At 43.7% G+C, this 26,158-nt stretch overlaps 1 protein-coding gene across 1 annotated transcript; it reads right to left on the bottom strand.

Annotated features, from left to right (window-relative positions):
- Positions 1 to 19,881: 19,881 nt before the first annotated feature.
- Positions 19,882 to 25,095, bottom strand: IFITM10 (interferon induced transmembrane protein 10). Its single transcript, XM_044271083.1, has 3 exons — positions 24,961 to 25,095; positions 22,969 to 23,319; positions 19,882 to 20,452 (listed from the first exon to the last, which is right to left on the bottom strand). Exons 2-3 carry the CDS (start codon positions 23,230 to 23,232, stop codon positions 20,303 to 20,305), a joined length of 414 nt encoding a protein of 137 aa, XP_044127018.1. The 5' UTR covers positions 23,233 to 23,319; positions 24,961 to 25,095; the 3' UTR covers positions 19,882 to 20,302.
- Positions 25,096 to 26,158: the final 1,063 nt, after the last annotated feature.

Raw genomic sequence — 26,158 nt, forward strand, 5'->3', positions numbered from 1 at the left:
CTGCTACTTAACCTGCACAGTCGCCTCCGCTCCTCTCTCGCACTGGCAGCAGCTCCAGGGACAAACAGTCCCAGAAGCACCCGCATCACGTCACCCTAGCCGACACCATTACTATGCGAGTGGGCATGGCATAGCAGATTGGTGGGCACGGCCTAATGAGGAAAGGCTTGGCCTAGGATGTCCTCCTTTTTGGGGTTATGCAAGTGGCCACCTTACATGTAGAAATCAATCTTCTGGCTCCCAATGACTGCTGTATTGTTCTAGAGACATAAGGGGCGTTCTAGGCTGAGCATGTTTCCACCACCTTTCTTTTATGGGGGGCCTCTGATGTCTGCCTCTGATGGCATCAATAGTGCCCGACTGCTCCCTACTAATGGACAAAGTGCCAGGGAAAAACCCGGTTGTCTACTGGCACCATGACACCACCAGCTCGAGATGTCTGGCAAGGGAAGCATGTGCAAGAACCATTGTGAGCTCTAGACGGTCTAATCAAAATTAGCAGCTGCTAGACAGAGAGGAGGTCCAGCCCTGCTGGTGATTGGAGAATAGGCCGATACATCCGGACCTGCCGTCCTGGGTATCAGCCCACTACTGTATCCCCTCTGATCTTACCTGGATTGGATTCATTTATAGAACTGCCGTTGGTTAACGTGCGCACTGCTGCTACTATTACTACTGCTATTACTACTACTATCACTACTATTACCACTACTACTATTACTACTACTACCACCACTATTACTACTACTACCACTACTATTACGACTACTGCTATTACTACTACTATAACTACTATTACCACTACTACTATTACTACTACCACCACTATTACTACTACTACTATTACTACTACTATCACTACTATTACTACTACTACTATCACTACTATTACCACTACTACTATTACTACTACTATCACTACTACTATTACTACTATCACTACTACTATTACTACTACTACTATTACCACCACTATTACTACTTCTACTACTACCACCACTACTACTATTACTACATCTATTATGATTAGTATTACTACTACTACCACCACCTCTACTACTACTACCACCACCACCACTATGACTACTATTACTACTATCCTACTACCACCACTACTACTTCTATTACTACTATTACTACCACCACTACTACTACTATTACTACTACCACCACTACTACTATTACTACTGCTATTATGATTAGTATTACTACTACTATCACCACCTCTACTACTACTACCACCACCACCACTATGACTACTATTACTACTATCCTACTACCACCAATACTACTTCTATTACTACTATTACTACTACTACTGCTACTATTACTGCTACTATTACAGAGAAGTCTTCCTGGGAAGAGAAGCAGTAAGACCTGAAATATATCATTCTTCCAAGTGACAAACTCATGTATCTGCCATGTACTATGCACCCACACGACTGGTCCTGTGATGGTCCCAGTAGCTTATCCTGTATACACAGTGTATAAGGGGACATTCGAGTCTCGCATTTCACAGTGAAGATGACTTTTGGTGGGACCTGTCACATATCTAAGGGTGACCCAGAATCATTAGGGTGGATTCTACTGCAACTGGATTTGGCAGGGCCGGACTAGGGCTAAAAAACAGCCCTGGAAAAAGTTGCACACCAGCCCCGCAGCATTGCGTCATTATGTACTTGTTTATAAAAGGGGAAAGCACTCATTTTAAAACAAGTGTGTAAACACGAATATGAACTTTGCCCCACGATAGCTCTTTTGTAGAACCCCCATTCTTCATATTATCACAGTGTTTTCCCAACCAGGATGCCTCCAGCTGTTGCAAAACTACAACTCTCAGTATGCCCAGACAGCATTGGGCTGTCAGGGCATGCTGGGAGATATAGTTTTGCAACAGCTGGAGGCATCCTGGTAGGGAACCACTACAGTAGACCATTATCCCATCCAATTGGGTCAGAACTAAGAATAATTAACCTATATCAGCTGTACGTATATATAGTTATATACAGGAGATACCCAGGTTACACCAGCATGGTCTATATCACTATATACAAATAGATGTATAAGTTATAAATCTTCAATGGACCATGCTGGTATAACCTGGGTATCCTCTGTATATAATGATATATGTACAGCTGGTATAACCTCGGTACCTCCTGTATATAATGATATATGTACAGTTGGTATAACCTGGGTATCTCCTGTATATAATGCTATATGTACAGTTGGTATAACCTGGGTATCTCCTGTATATAATTAATATATATATATATACAGCTGGTATAAGTTATACATCTTCTTGTATACAGTGTATAACTTATACCGGCTCTTCATATATATTTATATACAGGAGATACTCGGGTTATACCAGCATGCTCCATATCACTGTATACAGGAAGATGAATTATAAATGGAAAGACTGGGCACTCCTAAGATATTTGGTTCCTAATTTTTATTCAAGTAATCGAAATAGTAAATAAAATAAAACACATTAAATACGATTTCTGACACAATGTTGCTGGCAATTCTCAAAGGGCAGTCACTCGAGGAGATGTTATAATATATATCCTCTGTGACTCACCGCCCTAAAAACTGTACCAGCAAAGTTAGATCTAGTATGCTGTGTGCAAAGGTGAATAAAATTATCGCTTCACATGAAATACATATTCGGTACAATAGCCATAAGAATACAATAAATCCGTAGTGGTTGGTGATTAGTTCTGCGTTGGCAACAGTAAAAGGACAAATGTCACAATTAGAAAAGTATCACAGTATCAAAAATTGGTCCCAATGTTAAAAATAGATAATGGATGATGGATAGCCAATAAGATAGAAGGTTTAAATAGCTCAAATTCCTTGGAAAACTAAGGTATCAGGATGTAACAGAGCCTAAACTCTTCTGGTCCTGTCCCCAGTATGAAGTAGCGATGTATCGCTATTTAGACAATTTTAGTCATACTTGTGGACAGGTAAATTGCTAAAATGAGAAAAATCGCTAATTTTTAATAAAAAGGCAAATGGATTGTATTGGTCAAATGGAGATTTTTACAAGACTCCCGGAACAGAGTCCATGCCGGCTCTTGTAACGAACATTCTGTGAAGTATAAAAGGAGGGATGTTTGGGGGGGTACGATAACCACTGAGGAAGGGGACACTCTAGCCCCGAAACGCATCTGGTCTGACCCCCCAAGCTTATGTGAGTGCACCACATCGAGTATACTAAGGAACAACTCTGAGCCGATCTGAAACTTCGCCCCGAAGGTAGGAACAGCTTATCTGGATCTTAACAAGCGGGATCGCGGGCAGTCTTTAAACCAAGCCGCAAACAGGTGATCCACAGCTGCAAACAAGGAAGCCACCCGACCGAAGTAAGAGAACCGGGAGGAAGTTTTGATAGACGGCAGAGGCTTTTACCTGGACGTTATAAGCCTCCAACACCGGTAAGACCGTTTGCTAACTTAAAGTCAGTATACCTCTAGACTTATTCTGGACCTAAAGCGGGACGCCGCTAGGCCAGTTACACAGCAGGACATTGTCTGTGACCATTTTACCTGTCCACAAGTCCGACTAAAATTGTCTAAATAGCGATACATCGCTACTTCATACTGGGGACAGGACCGGAAGGGTTTAGGCTCTGTTACATCCTGATACCTTAGTTTTCCAAGGAATTTGAGCTATTTAAACCTGCTATCTTATTGGCTATCCATGATCCATTATCTATTTTTAACATTGGGACCAATTTTTGATACTTTTTGTGATACTTTTCTAAATGTGACATTTGTCCTTTCACTGTTGCCAACGCAGAACTAATCACCAACCACTACGGATTTATTGTATTCTTATGGCTATTGTACCGAATATGTATTTCATGTGAAGCGATAATTTTATTCACCTTTGCACACAGCATACTAGATCTAACTTTGCTGGTACAGTTTTTAGGGCGGTGAGTCACAGAGGATATATATTATTACATCTCCTCGAGTGACTGCCCTTTGAGAATTGCCAGCAACATTGTGTTAAGAATTTTCTGGATTACTAACAGCAACATTGTGTCAGAAATCATATTTATTGTGTTTTATTTTATTTACTATTTTGATTACTTAAATAAAAATTAGGAACCAAATATCTTAGGAGTGCCCAGTCTTTCCATTTATAATTCTTGTTCTTAGTATAGCAGCAGGGTGACGCTGCGGGACTGAGAGCACCCTGTTTGGTGTATCAACCACCCTGTGTATCCTACTAATACATTGTATACAAGAAGATGTATAACTTATACTAGCTGTACATATATCATTATATACAGGAGGTACCCAGGTTATACCAGCTGTACATATATAATTATATACAGGAGGTACCCAGGTTATACCAGCTGTACATATATCATTATATACAGGAGGTACCCAGGTTATACCAGCTGTACATATATCATTATATACTGGAGGTACCCAGGTTATACCAGCATGGTCCATTAAAGATTTATAATTTATACCAGCTGTTAGCTGTACATTTATAATGATATCCAGATGATGCCTAGGTTATTCCAACTTAGTACATATATAATTTATACTCCGATATATAGTCCTCCTGTAAGTACCTGGGGCAGTGGCATCTGTGCTAACCTGTGCGGATTCTACTGGCTCTTCAAGCACTGGACGGCCTGGACCAGCAGCGTGGAATCGTGGATGGCAGGCAGTGCCAGTGAGCATTGAATAGAATGGCGCCCGTGCTCTGCAGCCGCCCCGCCTGAACTAAATGTACGCGCCAACGGACGTGCCACTCACGCAGCAGCGCTGATGACGGGTGACGTCACGTCATACAGCGCACTGTGCGGTCCTGTGCTGCCCCAACCTGCTCTCTGTGATAAGCACGGCCGGCCATGCGGCAGTCAGCTAGTAGCTACACCGGCCTACACCTTGCTGTCGCCTGCGGCCAGCCATGCTGTAGTCAGGGCTACCGGCCTAACGGGAATTTTCATGGTATCCCGGGAGGCCAGTCCGGCCCTGGGATTTGGCAACATAGTGCAATGAGGCAAAGGAGACCTTCTCCAAGCAGCCACAAGGGAGTATATGTGGCCCTAGCATGTGATATCGCGTGATGTTAGGTGTATGTCAGATCATTATTGGCCCTTAAAAGGGTTGTATCAGCAGCAGCAGCGCTGGGGTCATTGCTCAGAGAGAGAATCAGTCAACGGGACTAAATTGTTTTCATTAGACATTTGCAGGGCCGAAGAGCAAAGTCAGCAATACCAAGGCTGACAAGTGTTTATAGGAGCAGCTGGTTATTACTGGGAAGTATGGGAGAGCGCAACCGTGCAAGAAACTCATGGGCCTGATCTGCCCTGCCATCTAGTGGATTGCCCCCAAAGGTGTTCATAAGGTGTTCATTACTGCATGCAGGCTTCATGGCCACCAGACTTCTAAACTAGAAGTTTCACCTCTGGTTTGATCTATATGAGATGCCATTTACTTACTTTAGGAGGTTTTGAGATGATACCTGAGTCATCATTTCGCAAAGTTATATATAATGTCAAGATTTTGGTTGCCTTCCCATACAAACCTGGAGAAGATGAAGCAGGGGTTCAACAAGGACCTATAAGGCCCCATAGCCACCATGACCACCTTCGGTAATAGCGGACATCACGCCGATACGCCAGCGACACCATGGGTGAGGTAGGACCAGTTGGTTCTTTCATTTATTGCAAGGTGTATTGGTACTGCTGTATACCCTATGATAGATTTTATTAGTTAGGACTGGGTGAGTATACTTATGCATTGGGTGGACTTAGAGGAGTGGCTTAGTGTAAAAAAATAAAATTCCCGCCAAACACTACACGCACCGCTAAACTTTTTCCTCCGTATGTAAATTTAGGTGGAAAGTGTGCGGGGGGTTGGGGGTGCTGATTGCTGATTGAATCCTTGTCCCAGGTGCAGGAAAGTCTAGGTACACCTCTGTCGGTGGCATATATGGTTAAGTTTGTTTTCCTAATGCAAATGGTGGGATAACATACACGGTGAAGTTACAGCAGAGGAATAATGCTCACAGTGATGTCACAGTACAGCAGTAAGGCAAAAAGTAATGCGCTCTTCTATTGTCCATATACAGTCCCTGACAAAAGTCTTGTCGCTTCTCTATTTTGTAGAAACTCCTGCTATTAACCTGACTTTTAATTAATCAATTGGTGTTAGAAATAGCTCATATGAAAAGCTAAAGCACTGAAATAAATTAGTTTCACTGAAAAAAGATTTATCATTTAATCAAGACAGAAAGGTCAAATTTTGGCAAGACAAAAGTTTTGTCGCCTATACAGAAATTGAACAACTTTACTGCAAATCCAAAAATATGTCAGCAAATTAAGTAGTGGTGCTGTGAGATCCAAATTTAATATCTTGTATGACTTCCATGAGCTTGAAGGACAGCATCCATGCGGTTTGGCAAGGATTCATACAATTTATTGATGAAGTCATCAGGAATAGCAAAGAAAACAGTCTTGCATGCCTCCCAGAGTTCATTAATATTCTTTGGTTTCGTCTTCCATGCTTCTTCTTTCATCCTACACCACATATGCTCAATGATGTTCATGTCTGGTGACTGGGCTGGCCAATTCTGGAGCATCTTGATCTTCTTCGCCTTAAGGAACTTTGATGTGGAGATGGAAGTATGTGATGGAGCACCATCCTGCTGCAGAATTTGGCCTTTTTTATGGTTGGGAATATAAGAGGTAGCTAAGATTTCTTGGTATTTTAGACTATTGATGTTGCCTTCCACCCTGCAGATCCCTCGCACACCCCCATACTGGATGCAACCCCAGACCATGATTTTGCCTCCACCAAACTTCACTGTTTTCTCGGCTCCATGCGGGTTCCAGTAGGTCTCCTGCAATATTTGCGGCGACTGTGGTGTAATTCAACAGAAGATTCATCTGAAAAATCCACCTTCTGCCACTTTTCCAGCGTCCATCCTTTTAGCAGGCTGTGGCCCTTGGCAAATGCCACACGGTTTTTCAATTGTCTTTTGTTTAGTGCTGGCTTATGGGCACTGATTCGACCATGGAGGCCATTTTGAGACAGAATCCGACAAACTGTTCTGGTTGACACAGGGACTTCAGGTGACCAGGTCTCGTGGAGCTCTGCTGCAGTGGAAAATGGGCTGGCCTTGGATTTTCGAGCCAACAAACGGTCCTCTCGAGCAGTTGTCTTGCGGGGTCGGCCTGACCTGGCCTTGTCTAAAACGTCTCCAGTCTCTTCAAATCTTTTTTTTATCCTCTGAACTTGACGCTGAGACACATTGAAGGTGTCTGCCACATCAGCAGTGGATCTGGTCTTCAGTCCTCTTGATAATCAACACTTTAGTCTCCGGGTGAATCTTAGGCATGTTTGCCGAGGTCTAGTTGCAGTTGATGTGAAGGTCTAGTGTACTGTTTTTTTTTTTTATACACACCTAAGACCTACTTGATCCATTATTAGTCACAGGTGAAGCTCATATGACAAGGCGACAACACTTATGTCTTGGCAAAAATTGACTCAATGGGCTGTACCAAGCTATTAGAATACTTTTTGTCAGTTTCGTTTTGCACTGAAACATTATTACAAAAGCTGTTGGCATTAAAATGACCCATTTCTTGTAACAAAATCTTGATTAGAAATATATTTTAGCGGCACTTCAGGTCAATTTGTACACAAGCGACAAGACTTTTGTCAGGGACTGTACATCAATATATCGTAAGGGTATTTTTTAAGTACTGATTGGTTCTGTCCCTTTAATTCTGATCCCCTTTATTATTACCATTCTGTGTAATGATGTGCCTTGTAATGTAGTACCCATTTCTGCACACTGGAGGAGGAGCTAAAAGGTTTAAACTCTGTGACCCACATACATTCAGGGGACCCCACCTAGAACTTCATCCTAGGTAGGATGTAAGTATTGATTTGCCCTCACTTTTGTACACCCTGGGGTGTTGGTCATGTGTTACAACGTGGTTATAGCATGATCGATGGAGTCTCACCCCATAATATTGCATATTTAGGCTAGTGATGTATTTACTTTTTATTGTTCTGTATGTGATTTGTCTGTGTTATCTTATATTTAATCACACTTAGTAAATATATTTATTCACTTAGCCTGCTTATTCATTCTCAAATCTTTTGAATTCCCTTTTTAAAACTATCACTAACTGCACATACCTCTGAGTGTAGATGGCCTCCTTAGTTATTTGAGCTCCATAGCAGCTGCTGTGCTGTTTTAGGATTCTTGTGTATTCAGTATAAATGATGTGGCTAGGTTTTCAGATCTTTATTGTTACAGTTAAATCCTAAATTTGAAAAATTAACAACGTTTCACAGATATAATGTAAGTAACATTTTAAGTAACTTTGAAAATATTTTCTTGTAACGATCCAATACATTGCTACATTTTTTAAAATCTTTCATAACTTTTTACAAATATAGCAAATGACCTATGCATGTCTGACTGCACACCAGATGATGCCAGCATAGCTGTTTATAACTTCATTGTACAGCTCGGTATATCACCTTTGTTTGGATACCACCAGGGTTTGCTATGGGTGGGATGACCAATGTGAAGGACTACAGTTCCCATGATTCCTCTACACACTCATAGACGTTGCCTCTATTTACAGCTGCCTGCATGTCCCTCTGGTACAAAGTGTAAGGCAGTGCAGCAATTACTCTGTGTCTACCTCTGCTGCCTAGCGTGTGAAACATGATACCTCTTGAGACAGAAGGAGGGAGGAGAGAAGGGAGTAGGGGACATGTGATGTGTGTTATTCCCTACTACAGGTGGAGGTGGAAAGAGGAGATGAGCGAGTACAGGATGTCTCACAAGTAGGAGACTGGCTTATAGAAGCATCTCAGCTAGACGCTCCATTAGTCAGTCACTTATCTTACTGCATGCAAACCATTCGCACACGGGGGTATTCATCATGCCTTTACTCAAAAGATGCCCTTTTCTAGATTTCTACAGGAAAACTAAAATTATGTAAATTCCGCAATAATTTCTATGATCTCCCAAAAAATAATAATAACATTTCTACCCAAAAAAATTAAACATTTCTACCACATAATAGAAGTCCTAGTTATGCTGCTAAAATGCAGAGAGGAAAAAGAAAAAAAAAAATCTTATTAAAGCCATGGTCATTAAGGGGTTAAGCTGCCGGGTCAAATGTCTGACAGCAAAGCTGAGATGTGAGTTAGAGTTGGGAGGTATAAATATCAGCCTGAAGAGTGACTGTTATCTGATGTGTGTGATCAGCTTGATCTTCTTGTAATAGGCCACTAATGCCCTGTTAGGTCCTGGTCCCTGCTTCTCATTATGAGGCCTCATGCACATAGCCTTGTCCCTATTTCTAATCTTAAAAGGGTTCTCCAGGAATTAAAAAAAATACTTAAATATTACTTTATTATAAATATCATCCCAAATACCTTTCACTAGTTATAATGGCTCGTTTTGTCTAGGGAGCAATTATTAGGAGAAATAAAATGGCCGCCATCCTAGTAGTACACACAAAACCTGTCCTAATCACACAGAGAGTTACTTCACAACACTGAGGTAAAGAGCTGCCTCACCCTCCTCTCTGCTCTGCTTGTCACGGATTCTGATCCTGAATACAGCTGATAAGATTTTCAGCTGAATCTCTGTAGAAATGGAGTCCATGAGGAGACATGAAGTACAGAGAGGAGGTGGGGGAAATAATCTTGTATGCAGTCTCCATTACCACAGCCCTACTTTACCACAGTCTGTCCTGTCCGTCCTCTGTACACCATGTCTCCTAATTAACTCTACAGAGATTCATATGAAAATCTTATCAGCTGTATTCAGGATCATAATCCCTGACAATTAGGAGAGGAGGATGAGGCAGCTCTTTACCTCAGTGCTGTGAAGTGACTTGCTTGCTGTGTGATTAGGACAGGTTTTTGTGTACTAATAGGACGGCGGCAATTTTTTTTCTCCTTACGATTGCTCCTCAGACAAAACCAGCCATTATAACTAATGAAAGGTATTTGGGAATATATTTATAATAAAGTAATATTTAAGTATTTTTATTTTCTTAATTCCCGGAGAACCCCTTTAAACAATTGATCCGCACAATTCAGACACCTTCCATGTGTAGTCTGTATTCTTCTCACTCCCATCAATAGAAATAACTATTCTCATGTGCAATTCGGACCAGAACAAGACATGTTCTATCATGTGAAGGAAATCATATAGACTCCATCTTGTCGCCTTCTCCTCACAGTGGGCTCTCCCCCTCCCGTATTCTCATACCCTCTGATTGCCATGCTGATGTTTTTACATAATCTGTAGAACACAATATGCTAAACTTAAGGCCAAATGTTTTGTCTTCACTTTTGTGAGAGTTTCACTGCTTTTTGACCTAGAGCCGTTATAATTTGTATGTGTGTATATATATATATAGAGAGAGAGAGAGAGAGCTATGGCCTTGCGGTTCGCCTGGCGGTCGTTTCGCTGCAAACCTTGCATGTTTGCGAATCTCTGAACATGCGAACATATGGTGCTGTCCGCCTGTGCCAAATTCCTTTACATCCCCCCCCGACCCTATGACAGAACCTGATCTGGCAGTCATTTTACATTCTGTGTTTTGCCAGTGTAGGAAGAGGTTGCTTTGTGGAGCAGGGACAGGCTGTTAGGGGCACCAAACGCTAGCTAATAGGGCCACAAAAGTCATTTTAAGAACTGGTATAGGTGTGCTATCGATAGGTGTGATACACAGAGGGGTGCGATATACTTATAATATACTTTCTAACATGGAAAGTATATTATAGTGCATTTGTATTGTGCAGCATTTGTGTGTGGTTCTGCTGAGATACTGCAGCTTTATAGAGGGACAAACACTATTGGAGTAACTAATTGCAACTCGTGTGATATACCTGTTGTCCCCCAAAAAACTGATTAAGGGGTGTGATATACCTATAATATACTTTCTAAAGTATATAGTGCATTTGTATTGTGCAGCAGTTGTGTGCGGTTCTGCTGCGATACCGCATGTATATAGAGGGACAAGCGCTATTGGAACAACTATTTGCAACGGGTGTGATATACCTGTTGCCCCCCAAACAAACGATTGAGGGGTGCAATATACCTGCTTCCACAAAATACTGATAGAGGGGTTTGATATACCTGCTTCCACAAAATACTGATTAAGGGGTTTAATATACCTGCTTCCACAAAATACTGATTGAGGGGTTGGATATACCTTCTTCCACCAAATATTGATTGAGGCCTGCGATATACCTGCTTCTACAAAATACTGATTGAGGGGTGGGATATACCTTCTTCCACCAAATATTGATTGAGGCCTGCGATATACCTGCTTCCACAAAATACTGATTGAGGGGTTCTATATACCTGCTTCCACAAGATACAGATTGAGAAGTGCGATATACCTGCTTCCACAAAATACTAATTAAGGAGATTGATATACCTGCTTCCACCAAATATTGATTGAGGCCTGCGATACACCTGCTTCCACAAAATACTAATTAAGGGGTTTGATATACCTGCTTCCACAAAATACTGATTGAGGGGTGTGATATACCTGCTTCCACAAAATACTGATTTAGGGGTGTGATATACCTGCTTCCACCAAATATTGATTAAGGGGTTCTATATACTTCAACAAAATACTGATTGAGGGGTGCGATATACCTGCTTCCACAGAATACTGATTGATGGGTGCGATATATCTGCTTCCACCAAATATTGATTAAGAGGTTCTATATACCGTATTCATCGGCGTATAACACGCACCTTCATTTTAAGAGGGAAATTTCAGGGAAAAAAATTAAATTTCAAATAAAGCCTCTGATCTGCCCCCACCCTCCCCAGTATTAATCATTGGTGGCAGTGACCACAGGATCCCCCTCCTCCCCCCCATCATTGGTGGCAGTTTGCAGTTCCGATCGGAGCCCCAGCAGTGTAATGCTGGGGCTCCGATCGGTTACCATGGAAGGCAGGAGTCACGCTACTGAAGTCCTGGCTGCCATGGTATGTTAGTGAGCAGAGAGCAGCGCATTATACTCACGTGCGCTGTGGCCGCCGGTCGCTCCTTCTCATAGGTCTGTGCGGTGCATTGCTAATGCTGTAAGCATTAGCAATCCGCCGCACAGACAGAAGAAGGAGCGACCGGCGGCCACAGCGCACGTGAGTATAATGCGCTGCTCTCTGCTCACTAACATACCATGGCAGCCAAGACTTCAGTAGCGTGACTCCTGGCTGCCATGGTAACCGATCGGAGCCCCAGCATTACACTGCTGGGGCTCCGATCGGAACTGCAAACTGCCACCAATGATGGGGGGGAGGAGGGGGACCCTGTGGGATATGGCCAGCACATTCATTGGTGGTGCAGTGGCCACAGTCCCTCCCCTCCTACTCTGTCCTCATTGGTGTTCAGCGGCAGCCGCGCACAGTGGGGAGGGAGGGACTCCCTCCTCCTCCCTCCGCTGTGCCGGCCGGCTCAGTCCTGCCTCTCTGGCCTCCGGAGGACACGTTTCAGCCCTAATCGGCGTATAACACGCATACATCATTTGCCCCCTATTTTCAGGGGGAAAAAGTGCGTGTTATACACCGATAAATACGGTAACTGTTTCCACAAAATACTGATTAAGGGAATTGATATACCTGCTTCCACCAAATATTGATTGAGGCCTGCGATACACCTGCTTCCACAAAATACTGATTAAGGGGTTTGATATACCTGCTTCCACAAAATACTGATCGAGAGGTGCGATATACCTGCTTCCACCAAATATTGATTAAGGGGTTCTATATACCTGCTTCCACAAAATACAGATTGAGGGGTGCGATTTACATGCTTCCACAAAATACTGATATACCTGCTTCCACCGAATATTGATTGAGGCCTGCGATACACCTGCTTCCACAAAATACTGATTTAGTGGTTTGATATACCTGCTTCCACAAAATACTGATTGAGGGGTGTGATATACCTGCTTCCACAAAATACTGATTAAGGGGTTTAATATACCTGCTTCCACAAAATACTGATTGAGGGGTTGGATATACCTTCTTCCACCAAATATTGATTGAGGCCTGCGATATACCTGCTTCTACAAAATACTGATTGAGGGGTGGGATATACCTTCTTCCACCAAATATTGATTGAGGCCTGCGATATACCTGCTTCCACAAAATACTGATTGAGGGGTTCTATATACCTGCTTCCACAAGATACAGATTGAGAAGTGCGATATACCTGCTTCCACAAAATACTAATTAAGGAGATTGATATACCTGCTTCCACCAAATATTGATTGAGGCCTGCGATACACCTGCTTCCACAAAATACTAATTAAGGGGTTTGATATACCTGCTTCCACAAAATACTGATTGAGTGGTGTGATATACCTGCTTCCACAAAATACTGATTTAGGGGTGTGATATACCTGCTTCCACCAAATATTGATTAAGGGGTTCTATATACTTCAACAAAATACTGATTGAGGGGTGCGATATACCTGCTTCCACAGAATACTGATTGATGGGTGCGATATATCTGCTTCCACCAAATATTGATTAAGAGGTTCTATATACCGTATTCATCGGCGTATAACACGCACCTTCATTTTAAGAGGGAAATTTCAGGGAAAAAAATTAAATTTCAAATAAAGCCTCTGATCTGCCCCCACCCTCCCCAGTATTAATCATTGGTGGCAGTGACCACAGGATCCCCCTCCTCCCCCCCATCATTGGTGGCAGTTTGCAGTTCCGATCGGAGCCCCAGCAGTGTAATGCTGGGGCTCCGATCGGTTACCATGGAAGGCAGGAGTCACGCTACTGAAGTCCTGGCTGCCATGGTATGTTAGTGAGCAGAGAGCAGCGCATTATACTCACGTGCGCTGTGGCCGCCGGTCGCTCCTTCTCATAGGTCTGTGCGGTGCATTGCTAATGCTGTAAGCATTAGCAATCCGCCGCACAGACAGAAGAAGGAGCGACCGGCGGCCACAGCGCACGTGAGTATAATGCGCTGCTCTCTGCTCACTAACATACCATGGCAGCCAAGACTTCAGTAGCGTGACTCCTGGCTGCCATGGTAACCGATCGGAGCCCCAGCATTACACTGCTGGGGCTCCGATCGGAACTGCAAACTGCCACCAATGATGGGGGGGAGGAGGGGGACCCTGTGGGATATGGCCAGCACATTCATTGGTGGTGCAGTGGCCACAGTCCCTCCCCTCCTACTCTGTCCTCATTGGTGTTCAGCGGCAGCCGCGCACAGTGGGGAGGGAGGGACTCCCTCCTCCTCCCTCCGCTGTGCCGGCCGGCTCAGTCCTGCCTCTCTGGCCTCCGGAGGACACGTTTCAGCCCTAATCGGCGTATAACACGCATACATCATTTGCCCCCTATTTTCAGGGGGAAAAAGTGCGTGTTATACACCGATAAATACGGTAACTGTTTCCACAAAATACTGATTAAGGGAATTGATATACCTGCTTCCACCAAATATTGATTGAGGCCTGCGATACACCTGCTTCCACAAAATACTGATTAAGGGGTTTGATATACCTGCTTCCACAAAATACTGATCGAGAGGTGCGATATACCTGCTTCCACCAAATATTGATTAAGGGGTTCTATATACCTGCTTCCACAAAATACAGATTGAGGGGTGCGATTTACATGCTTCCACAAAATACTGATATACCTGCTTCCACCGAATATTGATTGAGGCCTGCGATACACCTGCTTCCACAAAATACTGATTTAGTGGTTTGATATACCTGCTTCCACAAAATACTGATAGAGGGGTTTGATATACCTGCTTCCACAAAATACAGATTTAGGGGTTCGATATATACCTGCCTCCACCAAATGTTGATTGAGTCCTGCAAAACACCTGCTTCCACAAAATACTAACTAGGGGTATTGATATACATGTTTCCACCAAATACTGATTGAGGCCTGCTGTAATGGATCTCCTGGCACCCCGACTGGGTAACTCCATTGATGGATGCTCCTAGTGCTTCCCGAGGGCTCCAAGCACTCCACTTGACACCGTAAGCACTGCCGACCCCACAAACCGCTGTAGCTTGGTTGGGATCTCGCCGTCTTCTAACCACCCTAGACCTACGACAAGGTTTCCAGGTTGCAGTGGGTGACCCTCTCTTCCTTCAGAGAACGATGCAGGAACAAGCTCTTAAAAGAGCTCAGGGATTATAGCCAGGGGAGTATACAGCATATAGCATTCCCAGTGTAGATGCAGCCTTTTCCCCACACACATGAGACAAGGCTTTATGTTTAGGGTAAACAGGAACTCTTTAATGGGGCTACATGCAGGTCTTCCAGCAAGGGACACTTGTGGAAGACTAAGATCGTTTATATATTAGCCAATCACATGCATTTACAGTATGGAAACACTCCCAGAATTTGTACAAACCCCCCCTCTGGTATGTCACTGTCCATGTTGTGGGACTATTTGTGCACTTCTAGTAAGTATTTGGTGGCTGCAAATATGACCTGAAGGTTTATCAGGTTCGCCTGCCATTAAAGTCAATGGGGTCCGCCGCGAACGCGTGTTCGCGAATCGTCACGGCTGATGTTCGTCCATCACTATATATATATACACGCTTGCTGAAATAAATTTTGAAGCCATTTGAGGAGAGCACACCTCCTGTGTCTTGGTGAAGATTTTCCCGAGTCACTCAACTTAACCCTTGATTTGACCCCATCATCACATCATTAATGCTGATTCTGCTCACAGTAAACTTGGCGTTCCGCCACCCGGATCCTCAAAAATATGGATGTGTGTATGACCCCATAGAAATGAATGGAAAAAATTTGGATTGCACAAATGAAAAATACAGTCATGAGCATGAAGCTTTAGAGCAGTGAGCCATGAAAGAGTGGCCCTTGCTCTGGTGACCCCCGATCACCCATGTATTACATAAATGATCATCAAATATTGCTGGTCATTCTAAAGGTTGGATCCTGTGACCAGATCACAAGGTATCTCCGAACTGTGGGGAAATCTAGCAACAAATGTTCAATTTCTCTACAGTGCCCACCACAGGAAAAATGAAGCATAGCATGGTGTCCATTAAAATCAATGGATTGCCTGTGTGATGCAGGACAGGTCCATCAGGGTGAACGATGCTCTTTGTAGTTGCTCCACTCTGACCAAGAAAAGAGGATTGTGAATGAAGGACAACAATTACACACTGCAATTTCTAAACTGAACAACTTCTTAAAAGACGCCCTGTCACCACTTCTAAAATGTCTGTTTTAGTAACTACTTGCATTCCCCATGTAATACCAGTTCTGGAACATCTATTCTTATGACTCTATGTTGTGCCGTTCCTTTATTATTCCTTCTAGAAGTTATGAATGAATTGCTAGCAGTTTGCAGTGAAGGACTTGATGGGTGTTACCAGTTGGGGGTCGGGGTGTCCGTGCACTGTATGACACCAGCAGCACTGATTGGATAACATCAGACTGTGCAGGGACACACCGCCAACCGGTAACATCCATCTGAACCTTCATTGCAAACTGTTAGCAATTTATTCAACTTCTGCCAGGAATAATAATGGATTGGCACATGACAGAGTCATAAGAATAGTTGCGCCAGGATTGTTATTACATGGGGAATTGTCAGTCCCAAAACTGAAGTGAACAAGGTCTCTTCAGAATTTTCCCTGCACACTGGTGCCTCCATCTACCCGGTCCTAGCAGGTAGTATGATAGGTTGGAGTACAAAAATGCCTTACGGGGTTAAATACCAAATATGCCACTGAGAAGGTTTTATCATCATTTGTCAGGGTTGACCGTACTCGATACTGGCAAAGCCGAATTCCAGACATTTCACATGTTTGATTTTTTTAATCAGTTTTTTTTGGGATGTGCACAATACTTACGTACATTTCAATCCAACAAACTAGTTCTGCCTACAACTAATACTATTCCTACTGTCCTTCCTTATTAAATCTAGTATTTGCTGGTTTTATACCATTTACCAGATCCAGTAAAATGGCTTTCATCCAGCTTAAAAGGCACCTGAGAGGTTCTGGATTATTAAGCAGTCATTGGTTAGAAATCCAAAAAGAAATCGTGAAAAACCAAATCACTCACTAATTGTTTTGTCGGAAAGAAATCTTGGATCATCTGATTTTCTGGATAATCAAATGCCAGATTAAAGGGATTTTACCACATACTTCAACCCTGTCAATGAGATAGGAGTGCACCCATCTGACGGCCGTTAAAAACGGATACAAGGTCCTTTCAGGTTTTAAAATAAAACTCATCCACTTGAATGAGTGGGGACCCTCGCATCTCCAATCCTCACTCCTCACTGGATGCAGCAGGACCTGTGCTCCAAGCGTGATGATGTCACATGATCACACTGGGAGCACAGGTCCCGCAGCATCCAGTGAGGAGCGAGTGTCCCCATGCATTCTAGCGGATGAGGTGAGTTTTTTTTGTCTGCACTATCGTTGGTTGGGGGCCATTATCTCTATGGGGACGGGGGGCACAGGGGGAGCCATTACCTATACTGGGGCACTATGGGCCTACTAACCTACATCTACACCGAACAGACATGAATATGGGCAGCTGTAGTCCCCCAGATATGGGGGTCCTACAATTTTTATAATTTTTTTTTTTTTACCAGGCAGGTTTGTTTGGCAAAGGTTGGCAAGGAACAGGATTAACCACAGTGTTCCTCCCTTCTTGGTAGGAGTGGGCAGATCCTGATCCCTGCCAAGAGGGGGTAGTTCCTGACCTCAGAGAGAAGAGGAAGCAGAATTCAGTGCTCCTGCTTCAGATTCTCCAGGGAGAACTACTACAATTTTCGTGAACTGCTCCCATCAGCATTGAAGACACTGTTGCGAGGTGTGGGATTACAGCCAAGACACCCATCACCAAACAACCACTAGGCCAGTATCACCTAAGTACTTAATTGCTACCAACCTACCTGCCTCCATATCATTACTGGTGCCAGAGAAGATTTGCACTTAAAGGCTATGTACACCTTCGGGTGCAAATTTTTTATGATTGCTTTTTGCTCATTTTGGGCTAAATAATTTTATTTTTTAATTGCCCTTATTCAGCTATTCTATCACAAAGGGATAACTGTTTGTCTAGCTGTGTGCTTTCACTTTGTGCCGGTCATCTAATGACCTTTATGTCTAAATTACGGAAAAGGTACTAAATACTTATTTAAGCCACATTCTTATCAGTAAGATCAGAACTGAGCTATAATGAGTGTTTATAAGTTCAGAGATCAGAGATATGGAGCCCGTCAGCTCAGCTGCCTAATGCAACAAATTCAAAATTCAGATCCTGCTACTAGAGAAACTCAAGGCTGTACAGAGAAAGGGGTTCAACATTTTTAATAAAGTCAATTGAAAAATTGATTTTTAACTCGAAACTAGTACAATGGGAAAAAAAAATGCCCCCCAAAGCCTGCTGGTTAATGTATATAAACTTCTGCGTTGCACTTAGTAAAAATACTTTATTACATTTAACTCTGGCCTCATTCTTCCGTACTATAATTCCATTGCACCAATCCCCAGAGAGCAATGGTCTGAGTCAGTACACCGTGAGACCACCGAGGACCACTACCACTCCCATCCTTTACACCGGTTCCTCCAGGGCTTGCTGCACAGCCATCCACAGCATGTCCGTTGTTTATGCAAATTTTGCATTTTTTTTCCACCCTTTTCAATGCAAAGAGTGAGATCTGAGGCAAATCCGCTTCAAAATCTATAAGCGACACAGGTGTGGCAAGGCTCCTAAAACCGCATAAAAATCAGAGAGGAAAATCCACAAACTACACTGCTGTGTGCATATACCCTAAAAATCTCATCTATTGCGACATAAATATTACCTGCAGTGCGGATATTGAAGTCTGCAGAATGTCAATTCTTTCAGCGGATTTGCAGGGGGGGGGGGGGGGGAATCTGTAACAAAATCTGCATGTCACATGTGGATTCTGCAGTGGATCCTGCATTAAACCCATTCCAGAGTGCATGTAGCCTTGGGGTATGTTCACACAGAGGATTTTTGCAACAGTGCGGATTCTGCGCCGAAACCCGTGCAGTTTTTGAGCTAAAACTACTTCCCATGGTTTTCAGTTGAAATTCATGCCACTATTCATTCATGTGGCTGAGGAATTTGTTTGTGCTCCAACAAAAATTGACATGTCCATGCTTAAAACGGGAAGCCACGGCGGACGACTGCTCACAGTTTAGCTCTACCAAGAGTGGGACAACAGGCTTGGGACATACCCTAAGGGCCTGTTCACATGACATTTCTGGTGCTGTTTTTCATGCGTTTTCCGTGCCAAAAACCATTTTTTCCCTCTATCTTGGAGCAGAATCCCGCTAATTCTCCCATTGAAATGAATGGGAAACTGAAAAGAAAGTGCCAAAAAACGTGCGGATTCTGCGCTGATATTTTTTCAGCGCGTTTTCAAAATCCGTTGTGTGAACATCCCCTTAGAGTCATAAGGGAAGATTTATCGAAACTAGTCCAAAGGAAAACTGGCTTAGTTGCCCAGAGCAACCAATCAGATGGATCCTTTCATTTTCCAAAGGGGCTCTGAAAAATGAAAGGGGTAATCTGATTGGTTGCTATGGGCAACTATGCCAGTTCTACTTTACACCATAAATCTCCCTCATATTGTCTTACTGTGGGTACTTCTCAAGAGGAAGAAACGTAAAACGTTTTTTGTTGCCCATAACAACCACTCACAGGGCAGATTTCATTTTGTCGAGAGAGCTATAAGAACTGAAAGCCAGGCTGAGATTTGTGACTGGTTGCTATGACAACAAAGTCAGTTTTTCATAAATCTGCTCAGGTCTTACAGACATTACCCTGCCCCCGGACACGGACACTCTCTCTTTAAGAAAACATTAGTCCTTTATTTGATAGGATGTGATCACTTGCCCAAAGAGATGACACTCTATATTCACAGGCTTGGTCAGTTTGGACGAGGCACAGTAGGGGAGGGGCCCCAGGGAACAGTCCCGATCTCAGGAGCCTCCTCTCCCCCGCGGTGCTGAGGTGTTTATCTCTTCCGCCGATGATGTTTTGCATATTAGCTGCCATCAGCCAATTGGAGGCTGCCTTACGGCATGGCGCGATGACATCACAGTGTGATCCGGAGAAAAATGTGGTCGGAATTTCAGAAGATAAGGAGATAACTGTGGTTGACCGCTACATCTAATCGCACGGCACAGGACTCACTGTCTCAGTAGACGATGAAGAGCTATCTCACTCTAATACGGACGTCACTGTATGGAGGGCCACGCTCCTAATAGTGAGCAGGTGGGGAGCGCAGGTACAACAGCACGATGATGATGGTGAGGGTCGCAAGAGCTGAGCTCGTTATGTTAAACAGTCGTGCCGTCTTTGCATCTTCCACAGCTCCCGTGAGGTCGTTCAAGAGTTTTTTGTCTCTGACCTAAAAAAGAAAAAAAAAAGTGAATACCAATACATCCATGCGGAGGGGAAACAAGCAAGGTTGTGGGGCTTGGAACCCCATCAATCACAAACTTGACCTATTTTAAGACTTTTAAGGGATGCGTCCTTTATCGGGATGTGTCCGTTCTGCTGCAGCTCTCTCCCTATCACAGCTCATGGGGTGTGCCCTTTCTGCTGCAGCTCTCTCCCTGTAACTGTCACAGCTTCTAACAGTAGAGACAGCTGGTGGCAGTTGAAGGATGAAACTGAGCATGTGCGACCACGTCAACAAGATGGACAGAGAAGTAAAGAAAATAACAAACAGCAGGTGGCGCTATACAGATACATATCATTGAATAACTGAGTAGCTATACTAAATTTTAATTACATGCAATTACAAATTATTAAAAACCAGATACTGGTTTCAAAAATGTACATTATTTTTCATAGGACAACCTCTTTAATCTATGATTGTTTTTTGTGAAGGTAGAAATCATTCTTATTGCCTTATGAAGAAAAGACATAGCTTGAAGCTACTGGGCCTCTATACAAAATGGATGACAGGGCCCCCCTTCTAGTGTGGGTCATTCTTCAAGGGCATCTGTCAGCAGATTTGTACCTATGACACTGGCTGACCTGTTACATGAGCACTTGGCAGCTGAAGGCATCTGTGTTGGTCCCATGTTCATTTGTGCCCGCATTGCTGAGAAAATTTTTTTTTTATTAGATGCAAATGAGCGTCTAGGAGCAACGGGGGCGTTACCATTACACCTAGAGGCTCTGCTCTCTCTGCAACTGCAACGTCCTCTGCACTTTTACAGGCCCAGGCCGGCATGATCACATTTACACTGTCAGAGGGCACAGCAGTTGCAGAGAGAGCTGAGCCTTCAGGTGTAACGACAACGCCCCCGTTGCTCCGAGAGACTAATTTGCATATTTGCATAATTTTTCTCAGTAATGAGGGCACATATGAACATGGGACCAACACAGATATCTTCAGCTGCCAAACGCACATGTAACAGGTCAGCCAGATTTATAGGTACAAATCTGCTGACAGACGCACTTTAAAACTGATGTCTTCTCATATGTTCGAAGGGTAAATAATGTTCCAGGACTCAGGTGTGACATCTACCTCTACAAAACCTAAAGTTACACCAATGTTCCTAAGCCATGAGTTATCTGCCTCTAACTGTTGCTTAGGTCTTATTATTAGTGTAGACTAGATAGATGAAGTGTTGGTTGAAAGCTCTATACTCAAGGGGTCGGTCCATCTTTTTGGAACCCCCAATAGCTACTATTTAGGAACCTTAATCATGGAGGTATAGGTGAGCCTACCACAGCAATTTTCAGATGTGAGCCCTGTTCTAACCTGTAATATCCCGGCTACAGCACCAAACCCAAACCTAGGGGAAACATCAAGGCATTCCTGTTTTCTCCACCTGATGAGTGATGGAAAGGACATCCCTGAATAGTCCCAGATAGTACTAATCACAGAAGATGATCCCCACACAAAGCATCCTATTTGAGAAGACCACCCCTGAAATAACTCTGTTCCAATTACCGTACATAGCAGTGCCTAACGAGCCGTTATTGCCATTGCGTCACCAAGCCAACAATTGACCATAAAAATGTGCCAGCCACAACTGTGCCTCCATGGTCCAGCACTGCTTTGTGCTCCTCTAACATAACATGCCAGCATCCACCGAATATAGCTATGCCTAACTGTGCCAATCTCTGAAGAACACAAATCAGGTGGTGAGGATGTGCCATATTTCAGAACAGAACAAGAACATCTCTGGACTTGGTTGCCAAAAAAGAAGCCATTTGCTGCATGCATTTCAATGCCGTCCAGAGTAAAAAGGATGTTACGGTGATTTTTCTTTTTGAAGTTGGAGAAGCTTCAAAAGATCCAAATATACTGGACTACTTTTCGAGAGGACTACGTTTGCCCTGCAGCAGATGGTCACTGTGTTGACTTCAGTAATGACACGTTTGTTTCAATACATCCATGCCAATATAATAAGGTCAGTACTACTACTCAATCGGAGCAGGGCTGTAGTAACGACCTCCCTCCACTACAAGGTTGATCATGTGGTGTAGTCCGGCCACAGAGCTACACCCAAACAGCTGATCAGTGGGGGGTGCAGGGTGTCACCAATCAGCTAGTGATGGACTATCCTGACGACGGGCCATCACTTTATAATGGTTGGGCAACCTCTTTAAAGAGGGTGCAGTGTTAAGCCAGCACTGTGGCCCCATTATTTTCAGGATTGGTGGAGACTCCAGTGGTCAGACCCCCACCGACCACAAAGTGATGAGCAATCCTAGTGAAGACCTTTTAAATTGTGCTAATGTTTTACAATAAAGCTCTGAGTTATAGACATGCTTTTGATAATTTTTTTGTCTTCATTGGTTTGGATTTTTTTGGTTAATTTTTCCAGCTTAAAAAAAGAGGTTGTGCTACTTTGAGGTTTGTCTAAGGCTGTTTTGACGAATATCATCATAAATAAGACTCACCTTCAGAGAGTAGGCCAGTGCGATGAAGCCCAGGCAGCAAAAGTTCAGGTAGACAAAGTTGAAGATGGACCACAAGTAGTAATCATTGACCTCGGTTGTCTCAGGGGAAATCTCGATGACTGTAACTGCGGGCCCACTTTTACCGGTGGCCACAGACACTGTTCCCGGGGGAGGCTTGGTCTTCTTCTTCTTCTCACGCTCCAGGGTGTGTTTGCATTGTGGTAGGTGCCACGTGCCTTCAACTTTATAAGCTTTGTTTTCCATGTCTCATAGAAGGAAGACAAGCAACGTGAGTTCTGTTTCGACTGAGAAAGCCCAGAGTCCAATCCTGCCCACAAGGAGCAAAGGTGGCTAGAGGCAAAGAGAGAAAGTTACAGAGAAAACATATAGCTACACATGAGATGTGGTCTCTACCTATTTAGATGCATTCAAGATTCTTTGATACTTAAACACGTGTTTCTGAGGTCAGGAGATCAGAGATAAGAGCAGCACATGAGCCATCAGATGACCAGATTTTAAGAAAACAGATATTGACAGCTTGCAAACAGACTGATTTTTAACCCCTGTATCGCAGAAATAGCTGAACATTTTTAATAAAGACTAATTGAAATAATGATTTTTAGCCCCAAGTGAGTAAAATGCAATCATAAAAATTTGCCCCAAAGGTATCCATAGCCTTTAATTCACTTATAAACGTCATATTTACATTTTAAAAGGCACATTTTGATACACAGCATCTAGTGGTATTACCTGTAACAAAGGAGAAAAGAGTAGAAGTCTATAGTGGTTGTGTGACAAGATGCAAGCTGATGAGCGTCCAGAAGAGTGCACTGGTTGACATGGAGAGCAGTAGAGTGACCGGTAGAGGTTCTCATTGCAACATGTATGAAATGACGAATATTCTGATAATACAGAATTACGTCAAGGTCTTACAAGCCTATTTCTACCGAATCAGTAGTCAAAGCAATTGGCAGGTCCAAGCCTTCTACAGGAAACTGAAAAATAGACCTGTTTGTTTCTCTCTAGCCATAGCTAGTTCTTCACCTTCCTTTCCGTTCCTGGTCTCCCCCTCATCTTCCATATCCCCCATCTTCTTGTTCTGCAGTATGATCCTGCAGAGAACATTCATTCCTTGTTTAGCTTCGGGCACTGCAGAAGACGTCTTAACTTGTCAATAACCTGCAGACTATTGCACTGCGCCCAACAGAATTGAGATCATTGATCCCTCTCTATCACGAGATCCCAATGTACGGCTACCTTCCACAGACTTTTATAGCAAACCCCCCCCCCCCCTTCATAACATTCCTTTCTAACACGCCAGAGTATTCACCATCCACTAAAAGCATCCTATATAGATAGTTCACAGCACTGAGATTTAATTGAAAAGTATCGAGCTGTGTCCAAAGTGTCGTCGCCGTTACCCCAACAGAGCGCCTTCTTCAGGCTCAAGACTCAAGGCATGAACTAAGACGTTGCAAGGCAATGCAGCAATTACAAGGACATCAGTCGGCATTTCATGGATTTTCTGCATTGACCCCTGCAGAACATCGTGTTGTGTTTGCCCTTTGGCATCGTCTTACACACGAAGGAAGATGCTCGGGTGATTAGCAGGTTGCTTTACTCACCTCACAGGGCTCTTGTTAGGACCACGCTGATCGCCTGTCCGTGACAAGTGGGTACCCCCAGGGAGAGAGCGCAGATAGGAACAGCTGCATGTCTTAAAACAAGAGACTGTCTGTATCAGTCACAGACAGACTAGAGAGGAGGGAGGAGGAAAAAATAAAAAAAAGGGGGTGCCCAAGGATGCTGGAACCAGCGAAAGAAAGGAAGGAGGAGCAGCAAGGGAGGAGATAGTACAGGGGGGTCCAGATCAAGATCCACACACGATTCATGTAAACACCTTATAATATAGTAAGAAACATTGCATCCATGAATGGTTTGAGCAGAGGATGGAGGGGGAGCATAAGAGAAATTGACCTCTAAAATATCCACCTTGGGGAACCATTCCAGATGGTCTTCTGGTTCGAACATTTGTGCAACCTAATAGCTTCTGCCACCTCTCAGCGATGCCATGCGTGGACCAGGAGACAGCAGGTATACATTACTGCTGCCTGTGCAAGAATCGCAGGCTCTCCTTGACAATACTGCAATGTCTGGCCCCTGCAGACTGAGTCACTCGTGCTCAGGCAAAGATGATCATCTCCAGTAACCCTTCGGTCAAGCAGGCACAGCGCCAAAGAAAGCTGGAGGGAGCCAGCGGCAATCACAATTCATGTCACTGCTCTACACCAAGTTAGTGACAAGTGTACAAATAGGCGTCACTTGACAAATGTCAACCGCCACTCACCATCTTACGATGAAATATGTAGCTCTGACGTACAGAAAGGAATCACTCACTGGAGCTCGCGGTCCGAGTTCTCAATCTCAGACACTGACTAAAGCCAGATTCAGGAGAACCTACGGTACATGCAAAAATACAGCGTAGATGGTTGGACGTGTGCCCACAAACAGGTTCAACTTCCACCTTTCTTACATTCAAATATGCGCTTTTTTGAGAGCCCCATAAGGGCTCATGCACGCGGCCGTTGCGGTTTTTGCGGTCCACAAATTGCGGAACAGAACGTCCTTTCTTCTATAGAACTGTCCTATCCTTGTCTGTAAAATGGACATGTTTTCAATAGGACACGGAACGGACGGACGTATGGATGCAGACAGCACGCAATGTGCTGTCCGCATCTTTTTCCGGCCCTATTGAAGTGAACGGGTCCGCATCCAACCCGCAAAAAATGCAGATCGGATGTGAACCAAAAATACGTTTGTGTGCATGAGTCCTCAGTGTCTGCTCAGCTCCTCCTGCTCTATGCTGCCAATCGCAATATTCCCATGGTAACTGCGACATTTCGCAACCCTCGCCACTTTTCACAGTGCTCTATGTTTAACAGCTAAAAGTGAGATTAGACCTGGATTATGGCTCACTTACTGCCTGCGGCACTTGAAATGTCATAGAAAAATCGCAAAAAAGTCACATTCTACGCCAGGCAGCCCCATGGTGTATTTTTTAAGACTAAGCCAGACTTAAAAGTGACATGTAAACGATCTCTAATGATAAATAACCCCCCATGTTCAGTGTGATGGGTTCCTTTTCAAGGGCATCTGTCAGCAGTTTTGTACCTATGACACTGGCTGACCT

Source organism: Bufo gargarizans, chromosome 10, assembly GCF_014858855.1.
Source record: "Bufo gargarizans isolate SCDJY-AF-19 chromosome 10, ASM1485885v1, whole genome shotgun sequence".
Classification (NCBI taxonomy): domain Eukaryota; kingdom Metazoa; phylum Chordata; class Amphibia; order Anura; family Bufonidae; genus Bufo; species Bufo gargarizans.

Excerpts from the sequence above, each read along its gene's own strand:
- IFITM10 (XM_044271083.1), bottom strand. The coding sequence starts at position 23,232 with ATGGAAAACAAAGCTTATAAAGTTGAAGGCACGTGGCACCTACCACAA. Across the intron at positions 20,453-22,968 it reads CACTGGCCTACTCTCTGAAG|GTCAGAGACAAAAAACTCTT; the intron begins GTGAGTCTTATT and ends TTTCTTTTTTAG.